This window comes from Osmia bicornis, chromosome 2 (assembly GCF_907164935.1).
Source record: "Osmia bicornis bicornis chromosome 2, iOsmBic2.1, whole genome shotgun sequence".
Classification (NCBI taxonomy): Eukaryota; Metazoa; Arthropoda; class Insecta; order Hymenoptera; family Megachilidae; genus Osmia; species Osmia bicornis.
The window spans coordinates 3,632,682-3,650,982 of NC_060217.1; the positions used below are offsets into that span (position 1 = coordinate 3,632,682).

An 18,301-nucleotide genomic window follows, 5' to 3' on the forward strand; every position below is an offset into this window, starting at 1 on the left:
TATTGTAAAAGCACAGCTATACGTGTAGACAGTTAAGATTTAAAATATATGCTTTGAAGAATGGAATCATTACTTCTTTTACTTTAAATTAATTATACGCTGTGCTTAAGAATGTCCCGTCCCCAAAGGGTTAAATTATCAACCATGAATATGTGTATTTAAATTGCCCCTTTTGTAAGGTTCGCTCTAATTACTTGATAAAGAAGGAAAATAAAAGACTATTTACCTTTTCGATGGCTTCCAGCGCCGCTTCAAAACTCCCAGCATGAGTAAACTGACGTAAACGAGGCCCAAGTGCCAACGGGCTTCCGACTCCCAGGAGCGTATCAAGCACCACCACCAAAACCAATCACCACACAACCACCGGTCAACCTCGTCGATCTTTCCGAAAGATCCGTTTAATCACCCGAGTCACACCATGATCGTCCACTGTTCTCTCTTATTTCGTTACACGTTATTTATCCCGATTGAAAAAAAAGTCCTCTAATCGATTCACACGTGAAAAACTTCGCTATTCGTCAACGGAGAAAAAGAAACGGACAATTAACGCGGGCACCATTCGTAGCGTCGTCGTCAATTTCAATATAATTGACATATTTTTCGTTACGATTAATGAAATACAAGCGAAGAGACCATTATCAATTTCTTCTTTTCTTATTTAACAGATAGGAGAATAAAAATAATGCCCGTCGGATAACGTACGAGTGAATTATTGATGTCTCGTTATCAATGGTATGGAAACATTTTCTCCCAAGAACGTCGCATCGATAAGAAGTTTGAAGCGAGCCGAGAACCTCTATAGTTTCTGTGATCCGTTAACGCATAATAAGGTCTTTGCACGTCGATACAGGTGAACGTCCTGCAATCGTAACCCGTTTACAAAGACACATGTCGATAGCATTGACATGTTAGCCCCGTGAGAAAAATTGAATAAAAAGAAGGAAAACGTTCGAATCGAACAGAACGAGTCAAAGGACGTTTCTCGTTGTTCTGTTATCTGTAAACATGTAGTTCAACACGCTCCGAATCGCGTATGAATTCGACCTCTACCTGCTCGAGAGGACAAGGTTAATGAACACATTAAATACCGTGATGGCTGACGTCACGAACTTAACACGGAATTATTGAAGGAAGAATTACAAAAAATTTGAAGTAGAACAAGAAGAAATAATAATTAGTGTCAAAGTATTTCATTAATAAGATGATCGTTCATACGTTTAACGCGTGTGGTCTTTAGCGATTACGCTTTAAAATGGCAGGAAATAAATAACTTCTTCGCGAATGAAACGTATAACAATTTTCCCGTCGAATAATTACTCACACAACGATAATCATCTGTACAACGTTGAACGTTACTTGTACATACACGAGATACGTCTGTAGCTGATTAATTAGCTGCCAATGTTGTCGGTGCGAACGCTGCCTAGGTCCTCTGATTAATAACTGTTCTTCCGAAATAATAAATTACAGGCCTCGATAAGGAAGCCAATAATTAACTGTTTTAAAGAAACTTGTAGCTACTTCTGGAGCCATGCACCTTATACTTTGCTTCATAAGTATAAACGTATAAAAATGTTGGTAATCTGCAGATAAGTTACCTACGGACCGCGGAAGAAGTTAATACAAAATGGCGTAATAACTATGTGATTTAGTTACACTATATAAAGTCACATGATTTATTTTCGACGATACATTACGAAAGATAATAATTCATTCCAGACAATAGACAATTAATCTAACAGACGTTTCTATGTCTATGTACTTGTAACTGAGAGTATGAATGGCGATGGAATTAAAAAACGCGCGAACATAATCGAGTCGCGCTCCGAAAAAGTGCGTGCCTACGCGTCGTTGACGCGATCGATCGACTCGAAGCCACGAGTGCGTCCGCCAATCGATATTTCAGAAGAGAATCTACGTCGTAATATTTACGTTAACAAAGTATCTTTGAAGAACAGGCAGAGCCTGAGAAGACTCCCTATCGGTACGTTCTTGGAAAGTAAAACAAACCTCTTACTCCTTTTCTGCGTTCAATGAATCATCTCTTTCTGAAGGAGCCGCGTGACAGCCACCACTTTATACCACTCGCGAATTAAACACCAGGAAAATTTCAACTCTTCGAACTGTTTCTCCCCAAAGACCACACTGATTGTTAACCCGCCGATAAACGTATACGACGCTACGAATCGGTGCTCGTTTTACCTACGTTTTTATAACCGTGTTTTGGAGAGGAAGTTAACGTGAAAACACTCCGAATCAACGACGAACCGATGCGAGTTGCGACGAAGAAACGAGCGTTGATCACACGGAAGTCGCGCGCGGAACACACAGACGCGAACCGGCTGCGCGCCGAACTCGAACTGAAGACAGAGATGGCAGACACGCGGTACTCCTTCCCAACTTCTCGCTTCCCCCACCCTAGGCTGCCAGCTATACAGGCTTCCCCTACCGACCAGCACTCGCGCGTTACTTTAACTGATATCATTTGGATTAATCTAATTCTAATTAATTTTTGTTTTGTTAAATTAATATCAACGCAATTTTTAATTAACACTTCTTCACGCCTATTTGTTATCTGGGTACACAAATTAACTCTTTCCTAATTTTTATCAATTACCATTTCAAATTTAAATATTTTCCTGCGCTTTTATGCATTTCAAATAGAACTTAACATGCACAAATAGAACAGAAAATTTAACAGCAAAGTACTACATTTTTTGCGACAATCAATTTTCTGATCTTATAATTACCACGAAGTTTATTTCATGCACATAGGTACAGTTATAAAAGCGCGATGTTCTACAAGCAAATAAGAAAAGACCGTAAGACACATGTTCTTCATGAACTTAAATCCGCCGCTCTTGTACTAAGCTATAGGATTGCACGTACATCCTGTAACCCGGGTATAAAAAGGCCGAAACATAAGAGAGGATGAGCTCAGCTAATGTTACATAATCCCCGTATTCTCTAATCGTATTACGAAATGATTAATTCGTAATCGTGCCACTGCAATTATTCAAGAAAATTTAATTTACTACGAATTCTCTTACGGATTAAAATCTGCATTAAAATACTGAAATGGAAAACAAGGTAATTTACCAACGATAATGATATTTATGTGAATTATCAATGCTGAAGATCAAATCTCTCAACAAGAGATTTATGGAACAATTATTAGAACACCCTCTGACATTTCTACATCCCTTGAGGGTCTTTTATTTTCCTTGCACTGGCCGCGATAAAAGGTTGCCCTGATTTCTTTCTATTTCTAGAGAGATACGTTACGAAATTACAAAGAAACATCTTAATTATAACGCTGAGTAACAGTCTTATAAAGTATACTGTTGAAACAAGGATAAATGAAACGCAACGTTTGCGCGAAAAACGATGAGATTCTTAAACGGTGAACGTAATTTAAACAATAACCATCTAAGTTTCTCTTTGAACATCTTAAATCGTCTATTTAATCTGTTTAATGAAATCGTATGATGTTCTGTTCCATTTATTCGGACGAAAATCTGCACATCACAATTGCGCGTTATCTGTCTCTGCTAAGAATCAGCACAATGGTCGAGCAATAAACAAAAGATACTGCTTCCTTTCAAAGCTCCGTTTCGTGTGTACGTTTCAATGCAGATAACGGGGAGCGCCACTTTTTCGTCGTTCTTTCGTAGGAACGAATTTCAATAGAATCCTACCAGCCTCGTTGAATATAATACCGAAAACAATCATTGAATTGTCATGCTTTGAAACGATATTCTTCTAAATGTGCATCTAACCACTTCTTCCAAAATAAGTCATAATTCTTGCACATTGACCTACAACGAGATTGACCTTTATAAATGAAAATTAATCACCATAAACGTGTCTCTAATTCAAAAGCATTCAATTTTTTAATTGAAAGTTGGTAAGTTTAAAGGTCGAAATCTAGTTCTCCCTGGTTAAAGATGCACACGGTTTGCTATCGTACTGCATCATAAATCAGATGCACAACCTTGAATCTTCCCAGAGAATCTAGTCAATAATTAAGCATTTATTTCACACAGCTTCTCATTTAATCCGGCAAAGCAAAGAAAGTCGAATCACGTCCCAGATATCTGGAAGAAAGTACGGTAACGTACTCGCGAAATAATAAGACTCTCATCGTACCGAACTTTCCACTCTCTTCGAGATGGGAATTCGCCACTTCAAGGTGGATCTAGATTCTGAGATAATCTGTGCAAATCGGCTTCTACGTGCTTCGAATTCAGCGCAAATATCTGATAATGCTGATGCAGTTCAAACATAGAAATCGTTTTGGGCCACCAGCGGTGTAAACAAATTATCTGAAAATTTAAAAGTAATTCGAACAGTTTTTTTTTTGGAAAGAAATCATATCGGTAGCTGGTGCAACGATGGTATCTCGGTGCAGTTTCGCGCTGGTTCCTCGTATTCGGCCCAGCTGAGCCGACTTCGGCGGTGCTCGGCCACAATCGCAGGCGATGCATCGATTTTTCCTTCATCCACCGCTGCTGCAGCTACGGTGCATCGCCTTTGCACCGTGGTTACGTTAACACTCGGCGAGCCTCCTTCTGGTATAAGAACACCGTGCCGCGAGAAATTCAAATTTTCTGGCTGTCGCTTGTAACTAGGTCGAAAAATCGCATCGTAATACTTGTTGACAAGAAAATTGCATTTATAATACTATATTTAGTATGTTTTCGTGCCGCTTTCTCTTTGCTTTGCTTTCGATGGTAAACGAAAGGATATAGCTTCTTGTCCAATTAAAATTACACCAGTATTCATTCAAAAAATATCCCTCTTCTTATTAATTGCATCATAAGCTCTTCTTCCTTGCCTTATTTTTATATTTCCGATACAAAAGTGTCCCGCCTACGCGGGTTCAGTTTATCAAAATTTCACGAAGGCTAGGTGAAATATATGATTTAATCGAGCTGTAATACCACGCTACTGAATATCGCAACTCTTGGGTGATTTATACGGGGAACGTGATATACGTGTTCGGTGAAAAGAAACGAGAAAAGGTTTGTCGTTCTATTTTACCCTGAAAAAAGTTGACACATTATACATAAATATTATTGAATAGGTGTGGTAGTAACATAAAATACGTCCACACCTGGCAGCTATTAAATTCGGTTCGGAAAAACTATTATAGAACTTAATTTAACTGTTGCCTTGAACGTAGGTAGTGATTAGGGTCAGGGTGAAGTTCACCTGCGGGAACGAAAGAAAGCTGCAGGTGGAGATCGCTGATGGTTGGAAATATTAACAACCGTGTGACTGGTTTCTCGGGATTTCACGGTCCTTTCGGACAGGTTGTACCCTCCGGACACACAAACGACACGGATTAAATGCCGTGTACCTCGAACCCGTCGCTGAAACTGATCGTTCCATGCTGAAAGGTTCTTCCACCTTATTCATGAGCAACTGCTTCTAGTTAACCATATCTTGAATAAGCCACCTGCAGTTTCAAATCATAGACATCAGATAAATTCGAATTATTAATTAATTTTTTCTTTAGGTAAATCTTCGTCTACTCAAGAATTAGAAAGAACTAGTTATGAGTATGAAATAAAGAAATTATTTGCATATCACTCGAAGAAAGAAATGAGAAGAAATGAAGAAACTAGTGAAAAAAGTAAATGTATTAGAAAGTGTTGCAAATATGAATTGAATCAACCGCGGAGAAATTAACATTCTGACCATACCGATTAAAACCTAACTTATCTGTGTATGCAATGCCTACAGTTGATGCACTTATCGACAGAAGTTTATTTCAGGACGCGCAATGCAGTGATCTTCAGCATTGACTATTGGTAATAATGGCAGGAATCGAGGCCAAACTCCGAATTCCGTATCGGTAAAACAGCCCATGTTTGATCGAAATTAATAAATATACAATTGCATATTTATCCTACATACTTATATTATTAAAAGTACCGAAGTAAAGTTGACACGAAATATTAAAATTTCTTAACAATTTGTATCGGATTTTGACACCATATCTTTGTAAAAAAACCATTTAGTACCTATTTTGCAGATAACAAATTTCTGCTTTATTATTTGCAAATATCTCATTAAATATAATATCTGCGACTGGAGCAATTTTAGATTCCGAGGGAGCAAATGAAGAACAGTTTTTTAATTCCGCGCCAACTTTACTTCGGTTTTGAAAGTAGCAACAAGAAGAGAAAAATAACTTAGATATGGTTAATCAGAGATCTTTATTATTGGTAGAAATGGTATAAAGTCGAATACAATTAACAAAATCATGTTCCGGATGACGGAGCAAATATATTTCTGTTAAACATAGCTTTCTTTCTTTCTTTTCCTTACCATATTAACAAAAAAATTCAAATATATTAGTACGAGTATATCAGAAAATATTTTGCTGTTAAATGAATGTACTTGAATATTTTATGGACGTCACCGCTCCTATTTCATCCGGGTTTGTACTTAAAAATAAATACTATTACCTAATAAGAAGATGGATCTCTTTCTTTTTTACATTTAAAAAGGCACGATAAACGACTAGGTAGAAACAAATGTTACGCCAAAAGTAGTTCGACCTCGCTGAAAAAGATTCTTCGTGCTCCTTATTCAAGTAAAGTAGTAACTCTCACGTAATAAACAAATAAGTTTTGTACGTAGTGCAAAGTGTATAAATGCATTAAGTCGTTTCTATCATCGTGAAACGCTTTGTTAAATTTGATTTGAACATTATAATACAGAATATTTTCTCATATGTGTACATATCTCTGTAAGTATAAAGTACTAACATAATATTGTGAATTCTGTTTTTAATTTCTTCTTTATTTTCTTAAGCAAAATATATCATCCAAGACATTATTCGAGGCATTGTTCGAGGCATTATTTGAATTCTTTGTGTTAATGAAACTCTGAAGACTTGATTATCTAAACGAGACACTCAAGTGCTTTTCTGTACTCTTTCAAATATTTTTTAAAAGGTGCTGTTAGAATTCTTAATATTACTTTGTAGATTTATTTTCACATAAGGCGACAGAATTCCTCTCCTTGGGGATCGCCCTGGAACAAAGAAAAGGATCATGATCCTGTAGAAACAAGATTAACATATAACTTTATAACCCAAATAGCATCGCATAATTATTCTGTTATACGTATTACTTGACACTTATTAGTTGTAGAATTTTAAGCAAGTATTAATGAATGTTAATTATTTATTCAGATACTTATGACAATAGCGAAAGTGTGCGCTTTTCTTTGCATGCGTGTATAAATATGCAACACGCATAGCTGTAATATACACGCATATAGATAACTTTTAAATAACTTGAACATAATAAAAAATATATCATTTATAATAAATTAGCTAATTATTAGATACAATAAAGTAACATCTTTTGATGAAATTATTTTATTATATGATGAACATAACAAAATAGAAATGTCTCCATCATCTGATCTTGTTTAATTTCAACATTAACTTGGGATATTTATACATGCAACAAACTAATAGAATATTTAACAAGCTTTATATAAACGCAAACGAAACGTAATTATTTGTTTTTATTATCTAGTAATTGTGCTTCATAAGGAATATGAAACAGTTTTAATGCTGTTCCATAATCAAATATTAACACCTTTAAGCTTCAACCAATTCAGTTAATTGACGCAGTTGCGACTATGTTTGAAGTATTTGTTAATACATTTCAGTATTTAAAACTTCCATTAATATGATATGTTAGAAATGTATAACAACTATACCAATGGAATTTTATCATTACTGATGATAAAGTATGTTTTAATACATACAGTAACAATTGCACATTTACATGTACAATAAGTTTCACTTTTTTTTTTAATGTAACCTAAAGACAATGTGGTTAACTAATGAGATGTTTATATTTTTAACGAGAAATTACATTACTTTTAACACATGAAGTTTTAGTTAAGCGTGAGTATGAAAACAAGGTGCTGAGAAGAAGAAAAAAAAACAAAGCCAAATAATTCTTTTTACTTGAAGCGCGAGTAACATTAATCATCGGTGACTATTGTAACGTTCGATACGTTGAATACAACTTACATAAATCGAACCATCAGAACCGTTCGGTCGCCCACTTAATATGGGTAGAGATATCTTCTCTATGGAAGAAGAAGATACATTGGATGACACATTCCCCGATTTGATTTATTTTCTATTTGTTATATTACAGCTAATAATAAAAGTAATAAGCAGAATACAAGCATTTTAAGTATAAAAAATTAAAATGTTTTATAGCCACATTGTCTTCGTTAATTAAATGTAATCATTAGAAATAAATAATTTTTGAAAACAATGAGATTGCTAATAATTGTGAAATTAATGTTTACTGCTATTCATATTTGCAACATTACTTATAAAAAAAAATGTGTAAATACCTAAAAGGAAAATAATACTGATACTCATTCCCAAAAACAAAAATAAATTTTTAAATATTTGTTTTTGCTGTGAATAAAAAAAAATATATTAAACCTAATTAAAATTAACCAACAGAATGTTCACACTTCATAATTATTGGTTAATACTTTTTTCTGCTGTTCGGCTATACCAATATTGTAACATACCTGTTGATGATGAAGTTCTTCAGAAGGTCGGAAACCCAAGTTTTCCCTATGCCGAGATAGAGATGTAGACAACTGTTGCCTTTTGCACTCTGAAGTAGCCATTTCCTATTAAAAATAAGAAAAAAAAAAAAATATTATCTGTACTCGTTAAATGAATTAATAAACTGTCAAATTAAAAGTTTAAAGTAAAGAACGAACTTCTCCTTCGTTGTTAAGAAGCGTTGTTGTCATAATATCTGCTGTAAACCATTTCTGTCCTTTCATGACAATATTTGATGGTGGTTCATGCGTGGCTCCAATGTCTGCTGACCATACCATCACACTAGCGCCTGCCTCGACTTTGGCGGTACGGTGGAATTTAAATACTGTTTCCAGAGAACCGGCTTTGCGAATAATTTGCCATCCACTTAGGCCTATTTCCTGTGAAATGTGAAAGCAATATTTGATTAAGAATTATGCGATACGAAGCAATAATAATCTTACCTTATTTCCCTTATTGGTAAGTTTTACAAATCGTCCTTGAGGATCAGCTTCTGTAACTTCTACATCACCTCTGGCTGTTCCAGTTACACTGTAGTCTGTACTGCTACGTTCTTCACTTTCCTCTAACAAGGTGCGTTTTCGTTTTCCACCTCTTAAGGGAGTGTGTCTTGAAGGAGTTGTTCTACCAGTAGATACTGACGAACTGGATTGTACTGGATTTATATTTAATCTGTAAATAAAAAAAGTTCATTAGAAATATTTATGTGTTAATGTGCGAGATTGATGTATCGTATCAATATAAAATTAAATTACCTAGCTTCCTCAGATTCTAAAAGTTTTCGATACGCGGCAATTTCCAAATCAAGAGCTACCTTGATATCCATCAGATCTTGATATTCTTGTAGTTGTTGAGCCATTTCATCGCGTATACGTGCTAATTCTGCTTCCAAAGATGCTAAACTTTCTGCGTGACGAGTTTTTTCATTTTCACGTAAGTTCTCTAAATCTCTATAGATAAATTTATACGTTTATTAAAAAAATTAATTTCAACTAATTAAAGATAAATGTTACAAATGTTACCTGATGCGTGCGTTAAGAGCATTATTAGACGCTTCGAGTTCATTAATCTTTTGATTGAGTGTATCAATTCTTGATCTTGTTTGCCTCAATTCTTCAACAGCTAAACTAGCTGCTCCACTGTTACGTTGAGCATGAGCTGTTAAATTTTTGATCTTAGTTTCGTACAATAACTCAATTTCTTCTCTATTTGCTCGCATCTGTGCTTCGTATTGATCTCGTAATTCTTGTAAAGACTGTTGCAATTTAGCTTCATATTGTTCGGCAAGACGGCCATCTATTTCCGAGATCTCAATCTAAATTATAAAACGATATTACATATTAAAAGATTTGACCTTTAAACACTTCCCTCTACTTTGTTTTTTTTTTTTTTTTTAATATCCATGATATTAATTGTATGACTTTGAATTACAAAAGTATAGTAAAGATGGGTATAAAATTTATATTAAGTATTAAACTAGGATTGTAACATTCACTTCTATCCTTGGACTTTTAAATACAAACCTGTCGTTTTGTTCGTGTTTCTGTCAATTCTTGTTGATAAATTTGATCTTTGAAACTAATATCCTCCTTTAAACTTTGAATGTTGTTTTCAAGAACGATACGTTGTAGGGTTTCTTCTCCCAGATGCTTACGCGTATCTTCTAATAATCCTTTTAATTTTTCTACTTCCTGTTCCAATTCTCTTTCTCTCTCAGCCAGCTTTTTACGTTCCGCTTGAGACTGATTAAACTGTGATTGCAAATCATTGTAGCGAGTTTCATATAACAACAAGTTTCTCTCTGCAACTTGCAAGTCCATTAATTTTTTGTCTAATCTGAAAAGAAAATCATTGCACATATTTACAAAACTTATTGAATAAGAAATACATTAAACATAAATATTATAATAAAAATATTGTTTTATATATTGTAAGATTCTACATTATTTGATTTATGAATTTAAAGTGCTGAATTACAATTGAATGTATAATATAAATTTTATTGAAAATAGTAAAAAATATAAAATTTCCGAATATACAGAAGGAATTCCTTAACAGAATCTTGATCGTTTACGACATTCCGACGGTCGTAAAGAAGAGGTGAGCTTGCGTGTTTCTATTTCAAGCAACGACCCACATCAAGAATTTTATTTTCTACCATAGGGTTTTAAACCGTCTTAATATTTCGTTACTTGAAAATCTACGGTTCATCAACAATATATGGTATATGTAAAGATACATGACGAAATTGTTTGTTGAGAAATATTAAATTTATACAGGTGAGTCATTTAACTTGACTCTACTCAGAAAAGTCATAACATAACATAGTAATCATTTTTCCGTTGGTAGAAGGAACTTGATAGATTTCAGGGTCAACACAGTTCCCTTAAATGGTACTGCACATGCTTTTTACGTAGCTCGGAACATTGCGCGTAAAAGTGTTACAATGTCAAAGAAATCAACAGTTCGTGATATATTTCAAATTTTTGTATAATATATTATATCACTTTTGGATTTTAAAAAATCTCATGAACTGTTAATTTTTTTAATCAATCTACAGTCAACATAATTCCTTTAAGAGGAAATATTTTTTTTACAACTGCTACGTGCACGCAGTTAGTAATATTTACGCTATATCCACGCAACATTATCAGACAGATAACTGAACTACTTTTTACAAATCGCTTAAATTATCGTAAGAAAAGTTCAATATATTATCAAAAGACAATTTTAAAGATTAAATATACTATTTCTATTCTCATAAATTTATTGTGTTCGCTTCGTAAAATATACATTAAACAACGTAAAGGAAATATTAATTATTGCTTTAATAAATATAATCTTTATATACAAAATAAGGAGAAATAATTGTTATTCTAAATACAATGTTCCTAAAACAATGAAAAATTCAAGAATAATGTAAATTACATCCTTTGATATTAATACATAATATGTTTATATTGTAACATTTATTATTGACTTCATTTGTTTGCATCAAAGATTCTCGGGAATATTTCCCGTTTGTTTTAGGCTTTATTCGTATTTTTATCGATTGCTCAACGCTCACTGAAAGGAGGTCAATGTTTTCAGTCGAGGTTATACATGCGCTCGAAGATGACATCATCGTCGCATAGTAAGCGTGACGCAATCGTTCGTAGTAACGTCACGTTTCAAGTTAGGCACACCCAAATATTCTGGAATTTTGTAGTTAACGAGACTTGATGCATTTATAAGTATCTTTTAATTGTAATCTTTCAAATGTCATCATTAAAAATCAAGGTTTCAATTATCTTTTTTTTAATAAAGTACAGACGCGTATCCACATGTTGATACAGCATCACCCACGAATTATATGAATGAATCTGTATACCAGATAAACACTGTGGTGTAAAGAAAAGTTGCATATCTAACATTTTTCAAAGAATTAATTTTATCTTCTACTGTAACTTTAACATACTTCAATGATATTAAAACTTGTTTCAAAAGATATATTTTCGTATATCTGCAAAATGTACCTGAATACTTAAAACAAAAATTATGTAGCACATTTTTTTCATTCATAGAACGATTTTTACTATAACTTTCCAAATTACAAACTTTATCTATTTTTTTTATAGTATGTATTAAAATCTAAAGTGTATATAATATACATATGTACAATATATAAGCATGATGCATTTATTTTAAAAAAATTAAATAAACGGGTTACGAGAAATCATGAATAAACAGTCTCGGTCCCATCCCTTCAAAATCGAGCCTGCATTGATCAACATTTTCAAAATGCATCGGAGTTTTAAAATATTATAATAAAAACTAAGTTCGAGGAAACTTACTTGGATTTAAGTTCCTCGTTGTTATCCCATAATCGTTTAGTGTCAATTTCGAGTTTTGCCCGTTCTCTTGCAGTATCATCCAATAGTTTCCTTGCATCTGATAATTCATGTTCATACATCGACTTTATGTTGGATACTTCGCGGGTGATAGTCTCCTGGGTCGTTTGTACCTCCCGCGTAAGTCTGGAATTCTCGGCTTCCAAATGTCGTACTTTGTCAATATAACATGCCAACCGGTCATTTAGATTCTGTAAATCTTGCTTTTCTTGGAGACGAGAATAACGAGTCGGACTCAGAGGACTTCCTGGTCGCTGGCCGATTGGCGTTGACGTGCTAAACTGTGGCGATTGCCCGCTGGTACTCGAGGACGTCGCCGTAGCTTTCTTAGCAGCTTTCGTTGACATCTTTTCACAATAATTGATCCTTCTATTGCACTATCACTTGCCTTCGCACTCCCGAATCATTAACTTGGTGAACAACAACACCGTGTCCGTGAAAGACGCTATTAGCGGTTAAAAAACTACCGAAGCCAAAATCCTTCTAGCTCGGTCAACGGAAGAACTGTTTAGCGGTGACGCCAACGTTAGCAAACCAACCTCGTTACGTGCATCTTTATATTGCGTTAGTAAACGTAAGGGAACAACGCGATAGGTTACATTTTAGTATACACATTAGCCGTCAGCCAATCGTATTCAGCTTCTTTTTGAGTAACCACCAATAGGCAAAAGAGACATCTGTTGATAAAATGTATCAACCTTAAAAATAAGGTTTACTAGAAATTCTACAACAAAAAAAATAAATAAAATGGTAGTTTTGGTCTTAATAATCTGAATCAAAATGTGTAACTGTAGTAAAATCTATAATTAATCAGTATCTGTAACTGTATTTAAACAATCCTTGTATTGAAGGAGATAACATTCAAGTAAAAGAATAAAGTTTATCCACTTATTTTGTATTTTATTTCAAATCCACTTTTCTAACAATAAGTAAATTAAATTCGTTTAATTCCCAGCTTTTAAATAGCCATCAGAGGGCACTGTAGTCGAGATTTTAAAATGTCAGTAAGAACTGATACAAACTGTAAATAGACGTTACTAAACGTGAGTGCATGAAAAAAAACAGTTTCTATTTAAAGTGGTGCTTGTATAATAGAAATGTTTTTAAAAAGTTAAAGTTCAAAGATCATGTAATGAAATCTGAATACGTTTTCATAAAGTAATAGTTGCTTTGTAGGAGAGAACGTTGCACTGTCGTTATTGAAAACAAATATCGAAAAGATTATAAACAAATATATAAAAAGAATGTGTGATCTTATAGATTTAAAGAGTCCTGATAAAAAGGGCTTGCTAAACTCAAGACTTGCGTCACCTTTAATACCAGTTCCTACAGATTCCGCAGGCGATAACTGTAATAATCGTATCAATGATTCAATTCCTGTAATAACGAGTAAACGCGATAGTTTAGAAAATAACCCTTTTGACATGGTATTACATAAAACTACAGAATACATCCAAAAAAGAGATGATCCCTTTGAGGTGACTTTAGAAAAAGCACTGAGACTAAAATGTAAAAAAATCAATGAATTAAGAACACATTCTTTTGATTTTACAAATGACTATAATGTCAAAGAAAAGAATCATGTGCAAAAGTTAAAAATGAATAAAACGTTAGATGAATTCTTAATTAACGAAGAATTAAATCAGAAAACTGCCACTAGTAATAAAATATCCAATGAAAATGTGATGCTTGATTCAAATAATGTGGGAGCTGATGATGTTATACCTACCATTAATGTTGAAGAAGTTGATTTATCCATTTTAAATCAATCTCTGATGAATGACACATTATTTGAAACAGATAAAGAATTAAATAAGAATGAAATAGCACCTTTGCATAATAAGATATCAATGCAAGCAGAAAAGGATAAATTTAACATAGGACAAACTATACCTTCTAATCTACTTTTGAAATTTCCAAGACTTCAACGTTCTCTTTCTCAAGGAGGAAATGAATCTTCTAAAAAATCACAACTTTTTAAACATTTATCATTGGTAGAAGCTTTAAGAACTAGTTCAGAAAATGGAAGTAACATATCTGATCGAAATTCATTAGACTTCTTGAATGAAGGTTTTTTAAAACATTATTACAGTGGAAGCTCTTTGTTTTCCAGCTTATCAAATGTATCTTCTATAGCTAAATTAAACTTTGGTTCTTCTTCAACTAGTTTGTCAATTTTGTCACCGAATGATACTAATAATCGGGCATTCTTAGAAAGTTGTTCATCTGAAAAATCAGAAAACTCAAGATCAATTGAAAACACAGACCTTAACAAAGAAATAACATCTGTAACAAGTGTACCAACTAAATGCACAATGTCAGGATTAATAGATCAATTTGACAGACTCAAAGCAAAGCTATCAGAACTTCCTGAAAGTCTGGTAGAACAGAAAAATGAAAAATGCTGCTCAGAAAATAAATTAATAGATGTTGATGTATTTGCTCCAAAAGTTAATTCCAGTAAGGAATGCTACAGAAGTTCTGTTTCAGATACATCCTCAGATTCTGTATTTCTTGTAAGATTTTTTATTCAATTCATAACAACATTTTTATTGAAAAGTTTCTGAAAGATTTCAAGTAAATATATTTTGTATTTTAGGATGGAAGTAAAGTTAATAAATCAATATTTCACGAAGCAAAACTTCTTGCAAAAACTTTTGAAGAATTAGCTATGAAAACAAGCTCAGGATGTAAGTATTTAATTAACATTTAAAATAAAGTAGAACAAAGTTGAATTTCCAATATTAGTTCATGTTTAAAATATATGTTTTGTTATACAGCAAGCACTGATGACCTCTTCAGTAGTAATCCATTGTGGACATCAGAATTATTACCAGCCTTTGATGATGAAGATATGGTAGATAATTTAATTGAATTACCCACATCTCCTAATGCAAATCATGCAGAATCAAAAGACATAAAAGTCAAAGAATGTACAAATACTGAGATATGCGCAGAAAAAGATGCAGAAGTTGTCATTAATAAGATGACAGATAATTTAAAGGAACTAGAACTGGAACTTATTGAATCTGTACATAAAGAGAAACATATTACAGCTGCAACACTTTTATCGGAACTCAAGAAACTTATCAAAACTGAAAATAATCTAGAAGCAAATAAATTAGTAGAAAATTTGGAAAAGGTTTTAGGTATTGATTTTGAGAACAATACCGAATTATTAACCGCCTATCTTAATACGACTAATAACTTAGCAAAAAGTCCCCAGAAATCGGACAGTAGTTTAAAGGTAATACAAAACATAGAAAAAAATAATATGGAACATAGTCAAGAAGATAATTTATCCAATGATTCAGATAATGTCAAAGAATCACCTGTTTATAAAAATATAAATATCGATGATTCAAATATAAATAAATGTATTACTAATCAAAAGTGTTTAGACAAAATAAATAGTGATTCTCTAAAAATTAATACCGAAGAAACAAACAAAAATAGAAATGAAAAAGAACTCAATATTGAAATTGAATGCAAGGAAGATTCTTCAAAAAAAGAAAGTAACAATTTATTAAATGAGAAAGTGGTGATAGAACTTCTTACAAACATAGGAAAATTATTAACTGGTCAGACAGAAACGCAACCAACTTCGGATATACTTAAAAATTTAGGGAAAGTATTCAATGTTGCCGCCAATGATGATAATATGAAGATTCAACAAACTCCTAAAAAATCAAAATTAAAATTTGAGGATAAGACCCATTCTTTAATTTCATCAACATCACATAGACAAAGTTTGAATTTAGAGTCAAAAGTGAGTATGATTTAGAATATTGACCAGTTTGATATCATTAACATTATTAATATAGTTAATTACACTGTGTTTTGTAGAAACAGTCACTTCATAAAAATTTCATTAGGCGAAGTATATCTGTATCTCATACATCAGCGACTAAAGATCCAGTTCCTATAACATCCAGTAATAACAGCAAATGTCAATTAAAAGAAGTAACAAAACGTTTTCCTAGCGATCCTGGCTTCGTTAGTCCAACATCAAACAAAAAAGTCGTTACAAAAAACAATAGAGATGGATTAAAAAAAGGTAATTTTTAATCTTTTATGGCAACAGATAAAAACCTAAGTAGGTAATTTTCATTTATTTTTAGATGCACAAACAAAATCATTAGCAACGTTAGATTTACAAAAAGAAACAACCGCAACGATAAATACGGTTAAGAATAAACTCAAAAAGAAAATTGATACAGAAGTTACAAATAAGAAAGGCCCAATGAAGGCCATGCTTCCCATAGGAACCATGCAAAAGAAAAGTATAATTGAATGAATAAATAAAATATAATTGTATTAAAGCGATTATATATTATCATTTCTAGTATTATTCTGCGTTATAATATGATATTTTCCGTTTCACAGAAACCGGTAATAGTAAAGTAACATCATCGCATGGAACTGTAACACCCCCTAAATCTCATAAAATAATTAGTAGTACACCTATTTCGCCACGTAATGATTGTGCGATGAAAAGATCGTCGCGATCTTCGAAACCGGTTGCTTCATCAACTCCAGACGCTCATAATTCGAAATCCCGAAAAGTCCAATCGCCGCAAGTAGCTAAAAAGCGGAACTTCTCTTGTGATATATCACCAGTATCTATCCGTACAGGTGTTGATAATAAAATAAACAGTAGCCCAAAACGGTAAGTTTATCTTTATTACATTTACAAAAATAGTTGAAACAACAAAAAACATTATTCAATAGGAAATTGCTATCTTCCACTCTCATTTTCAGTAAATTATCATCTCCAAAGAAAACACCTAAACGTCGATCGGTAGGTTCTGGTATTCCAAAATCTCAGACTCCTCCTCTGACTAAGAAATTGAATTCTTCTTTCGACGTTAATCGATACTCCAAGTTGTATGAATCCCCACAACGTTCGTCATACAAAACATCAAATTCACAAAATAGTTCACCAGTTTCTGTAAAGAAAAATGAAAGTGTGCAACAAAGTCCTTTAAGGGATAATAATAAACTTATTTATAAAGCGAAACCGATGAAATTGGTACGTATAAAATCGTAAAGCAATGATAAATATTTTTCTGAATTTAATCGTAATAACTAATTAAAACATTATTTTTTAATAGATCTCAAAACTTCAACGACACAGTGTTGATACCAATATAGCAGAAAAAGAAAACAATTATATTTAATTTATAAAAAAAGGCTACTTTAGTGATGGTGGTTGTGAAAAACATGTAAGATCATAACATATTTTTTATTTTTATATTTTAACATTCCACATTTTTTTATACTTATGTATTTTCTAATAAAAATGTTTTATACATGAACGTAACAATAATATTCTTTCCATTATTTTTATTGTTTGTTCAATGTATTGCGTATTTATTTTTCTGTTGTAAAAGTTACGATTAGCTTCGGTTGAATTGAACATTGTGTTTTATTTCTTTTTATTGCGCATTAATTACGGATGTCTTCATAATTAAACATTTGTAGAAGCTTCTCAACATTTTCAACATTAAAAAAAAAATACATGCTGATGTTTAAAATGAAAACTGTAAATTATTGTTATTAAAATTATTGCTATAAAAATTATTGCTATAAAAATTAAACGCGTCAGGTGCAACGTAATTTAAGAATTGCTTGTGATCTGTTGCGTCAGATCCGTCGATCTGAAAACAGGCTCAAAACGGAGCTACTCGGCCGGGAACGAGGATAGCAGCGCTCGAAAATGGCCGATACGTCACGGTCGTTTCTAAAATCACTGGCACAGGAACGTATCATATGTGAATGATCG

At 32.9% G+C, this 18,301-nt stretch overlaps 3 protein-coding genes across 14 annotated transcripts in view; 1 reads left to right on the top strand and 2 right to left on the bottom strand.

The window, feature by feature from the left end:
• The window catches only part of LOC114875500, a 210,556-nt gene extending 208,213 nt beyond the window's left edge, over positions 1-2,343 (bottom strand). For 7 of the 11 annotated variants that reach the window (XR_003789252.2, XM_029185858.2, XM_029185857.2 and 4 more), the window contains exons 1-2: positions 2,207-2,343; positions 227-511 (exon numbers count right to left, since the gene is read on the bottom strand). Coding sequence is in view for 10 of the 11 variants with exons in the window: in XM_029185858.2 (XP_029041691.1) it covers positions 227-267 (41 nt within the window). In the remaining variant the exon portion in view is untranslated. The other 4 variants (XM_029185855.2, XM_029185853.2, XM_029185854.2 and 1 more) reach the window with 4 other exon arrangements.
• A 3,862-nt stretch (positions 2,344-6,205) lies between these two features.
• On the bottom strand, positions 6,206-13,069 carry LOC114875523 (lamin Dm0-like). 2 transcript variants are annotated; one of them, XM_029185916.2, is made up of 9 exons: positions 12,460-13,069; positions 10,150-10,462; positions 9,649-9,941; positions 9,382-9,576; positions 9,070-9,298; positions 8,785-9,006; positions 8,587-8,691; positions 8,066-8,124; positions 6,206-7,047 (listed from the first exon to the last, which is right to left on the bottom strand). In XM_029185916.2, exons 1-8 carry the CDS (start codon positions 12,861-12,863, stop codon positions 8,101-8,103), a joined length of 1,785 nt encoding a protein of 594 aa, XP_029041749.1. In that variant the 5' UTR covers positions 12,864-13,069; the 3' UTR covers positions 6,206-7,047; positions 8,066-8,100. The 2 variants fall into 2 exon arrangements, with proteins under 2 accessions (XP_029041749.1, XP_029041748.1); XM_029185915.2 differs by lacking the exon at positions 8,066-8,124.
• A 446-nt stretch (positions 13,070-13,515) lies between these two features.
• On the top strand, positions 13,516-17,824 carry LOC114875506 (protein PFC0760c-like). The gene is made up of 8 exons (XM_029185876.2): positions 13,516-15,032; positions 15,116-15,206; positions 15,297-16,285; positions 16,363-16,573; positions 16,638-16,799; positions 16,903-17,185; positions 17,278-17,548; positions 17,631-17,824. The coding sequence occupies exons 1-8, from the start codon at positions 13,761-13,763 to the stop codon at positions 17,694-17,696; spliced, it is 3,345 nt and encodes a 1,114-aa protein (XP_029041709.1). The 5' UTR covers positions 13,516-13,760; the 3' UTR covers positions 17,697-17,824.
• The last annotated feature ends 477 nt before the right edge of the window (positions 17,825-18,301 follow it).

Bases quoted from the DNA above. Each gene is read 5' to 3' on its own strand.
- LOC114875506 (XM_029185876.2), top strand. From the start codon at position 13,761: ATGTGTGATCTTATAGATTTAAAGAGTCCTGATAAAAAGGGCTTGCTA. The intron at 15,033-15,115 runs GTAAGATTTTTT...TTTGTATTTTAG, and splicing joins CCTCAGATTCTGTATTTCTT to GATGGAAGTAAAGTTAATAA. The intron at 16,574-16,637 runs GTAATTTTTAAT...ATTTATTTTTAG, and splicing joins TAGAGATGGATTAAAAAAAG to ATGCACAAACAAAATCATTA.
- LOC114875523 (XM_029185915.2), bottom strand. From the start codon at position 12,863: ATGTCAACGAAAGCTGCTAAGAAAGCTACGGCGACGTCCTCGAGTACC. The intron at 10,463-12,459 runs GTAAGTTTCCTC...TTTTCTTTTCAG, and splicing joins AACGAGGAACTTAAATCCAA to ATTAGACAAAAAATTAATGG. The intron at 7,048-8,586 runs GTATGTTACAAT...TCTTTGTTCCAG, and splicing joins AAGAACTTCATCATCAACAG to GGCGATCCCCAAGGAGAGGA.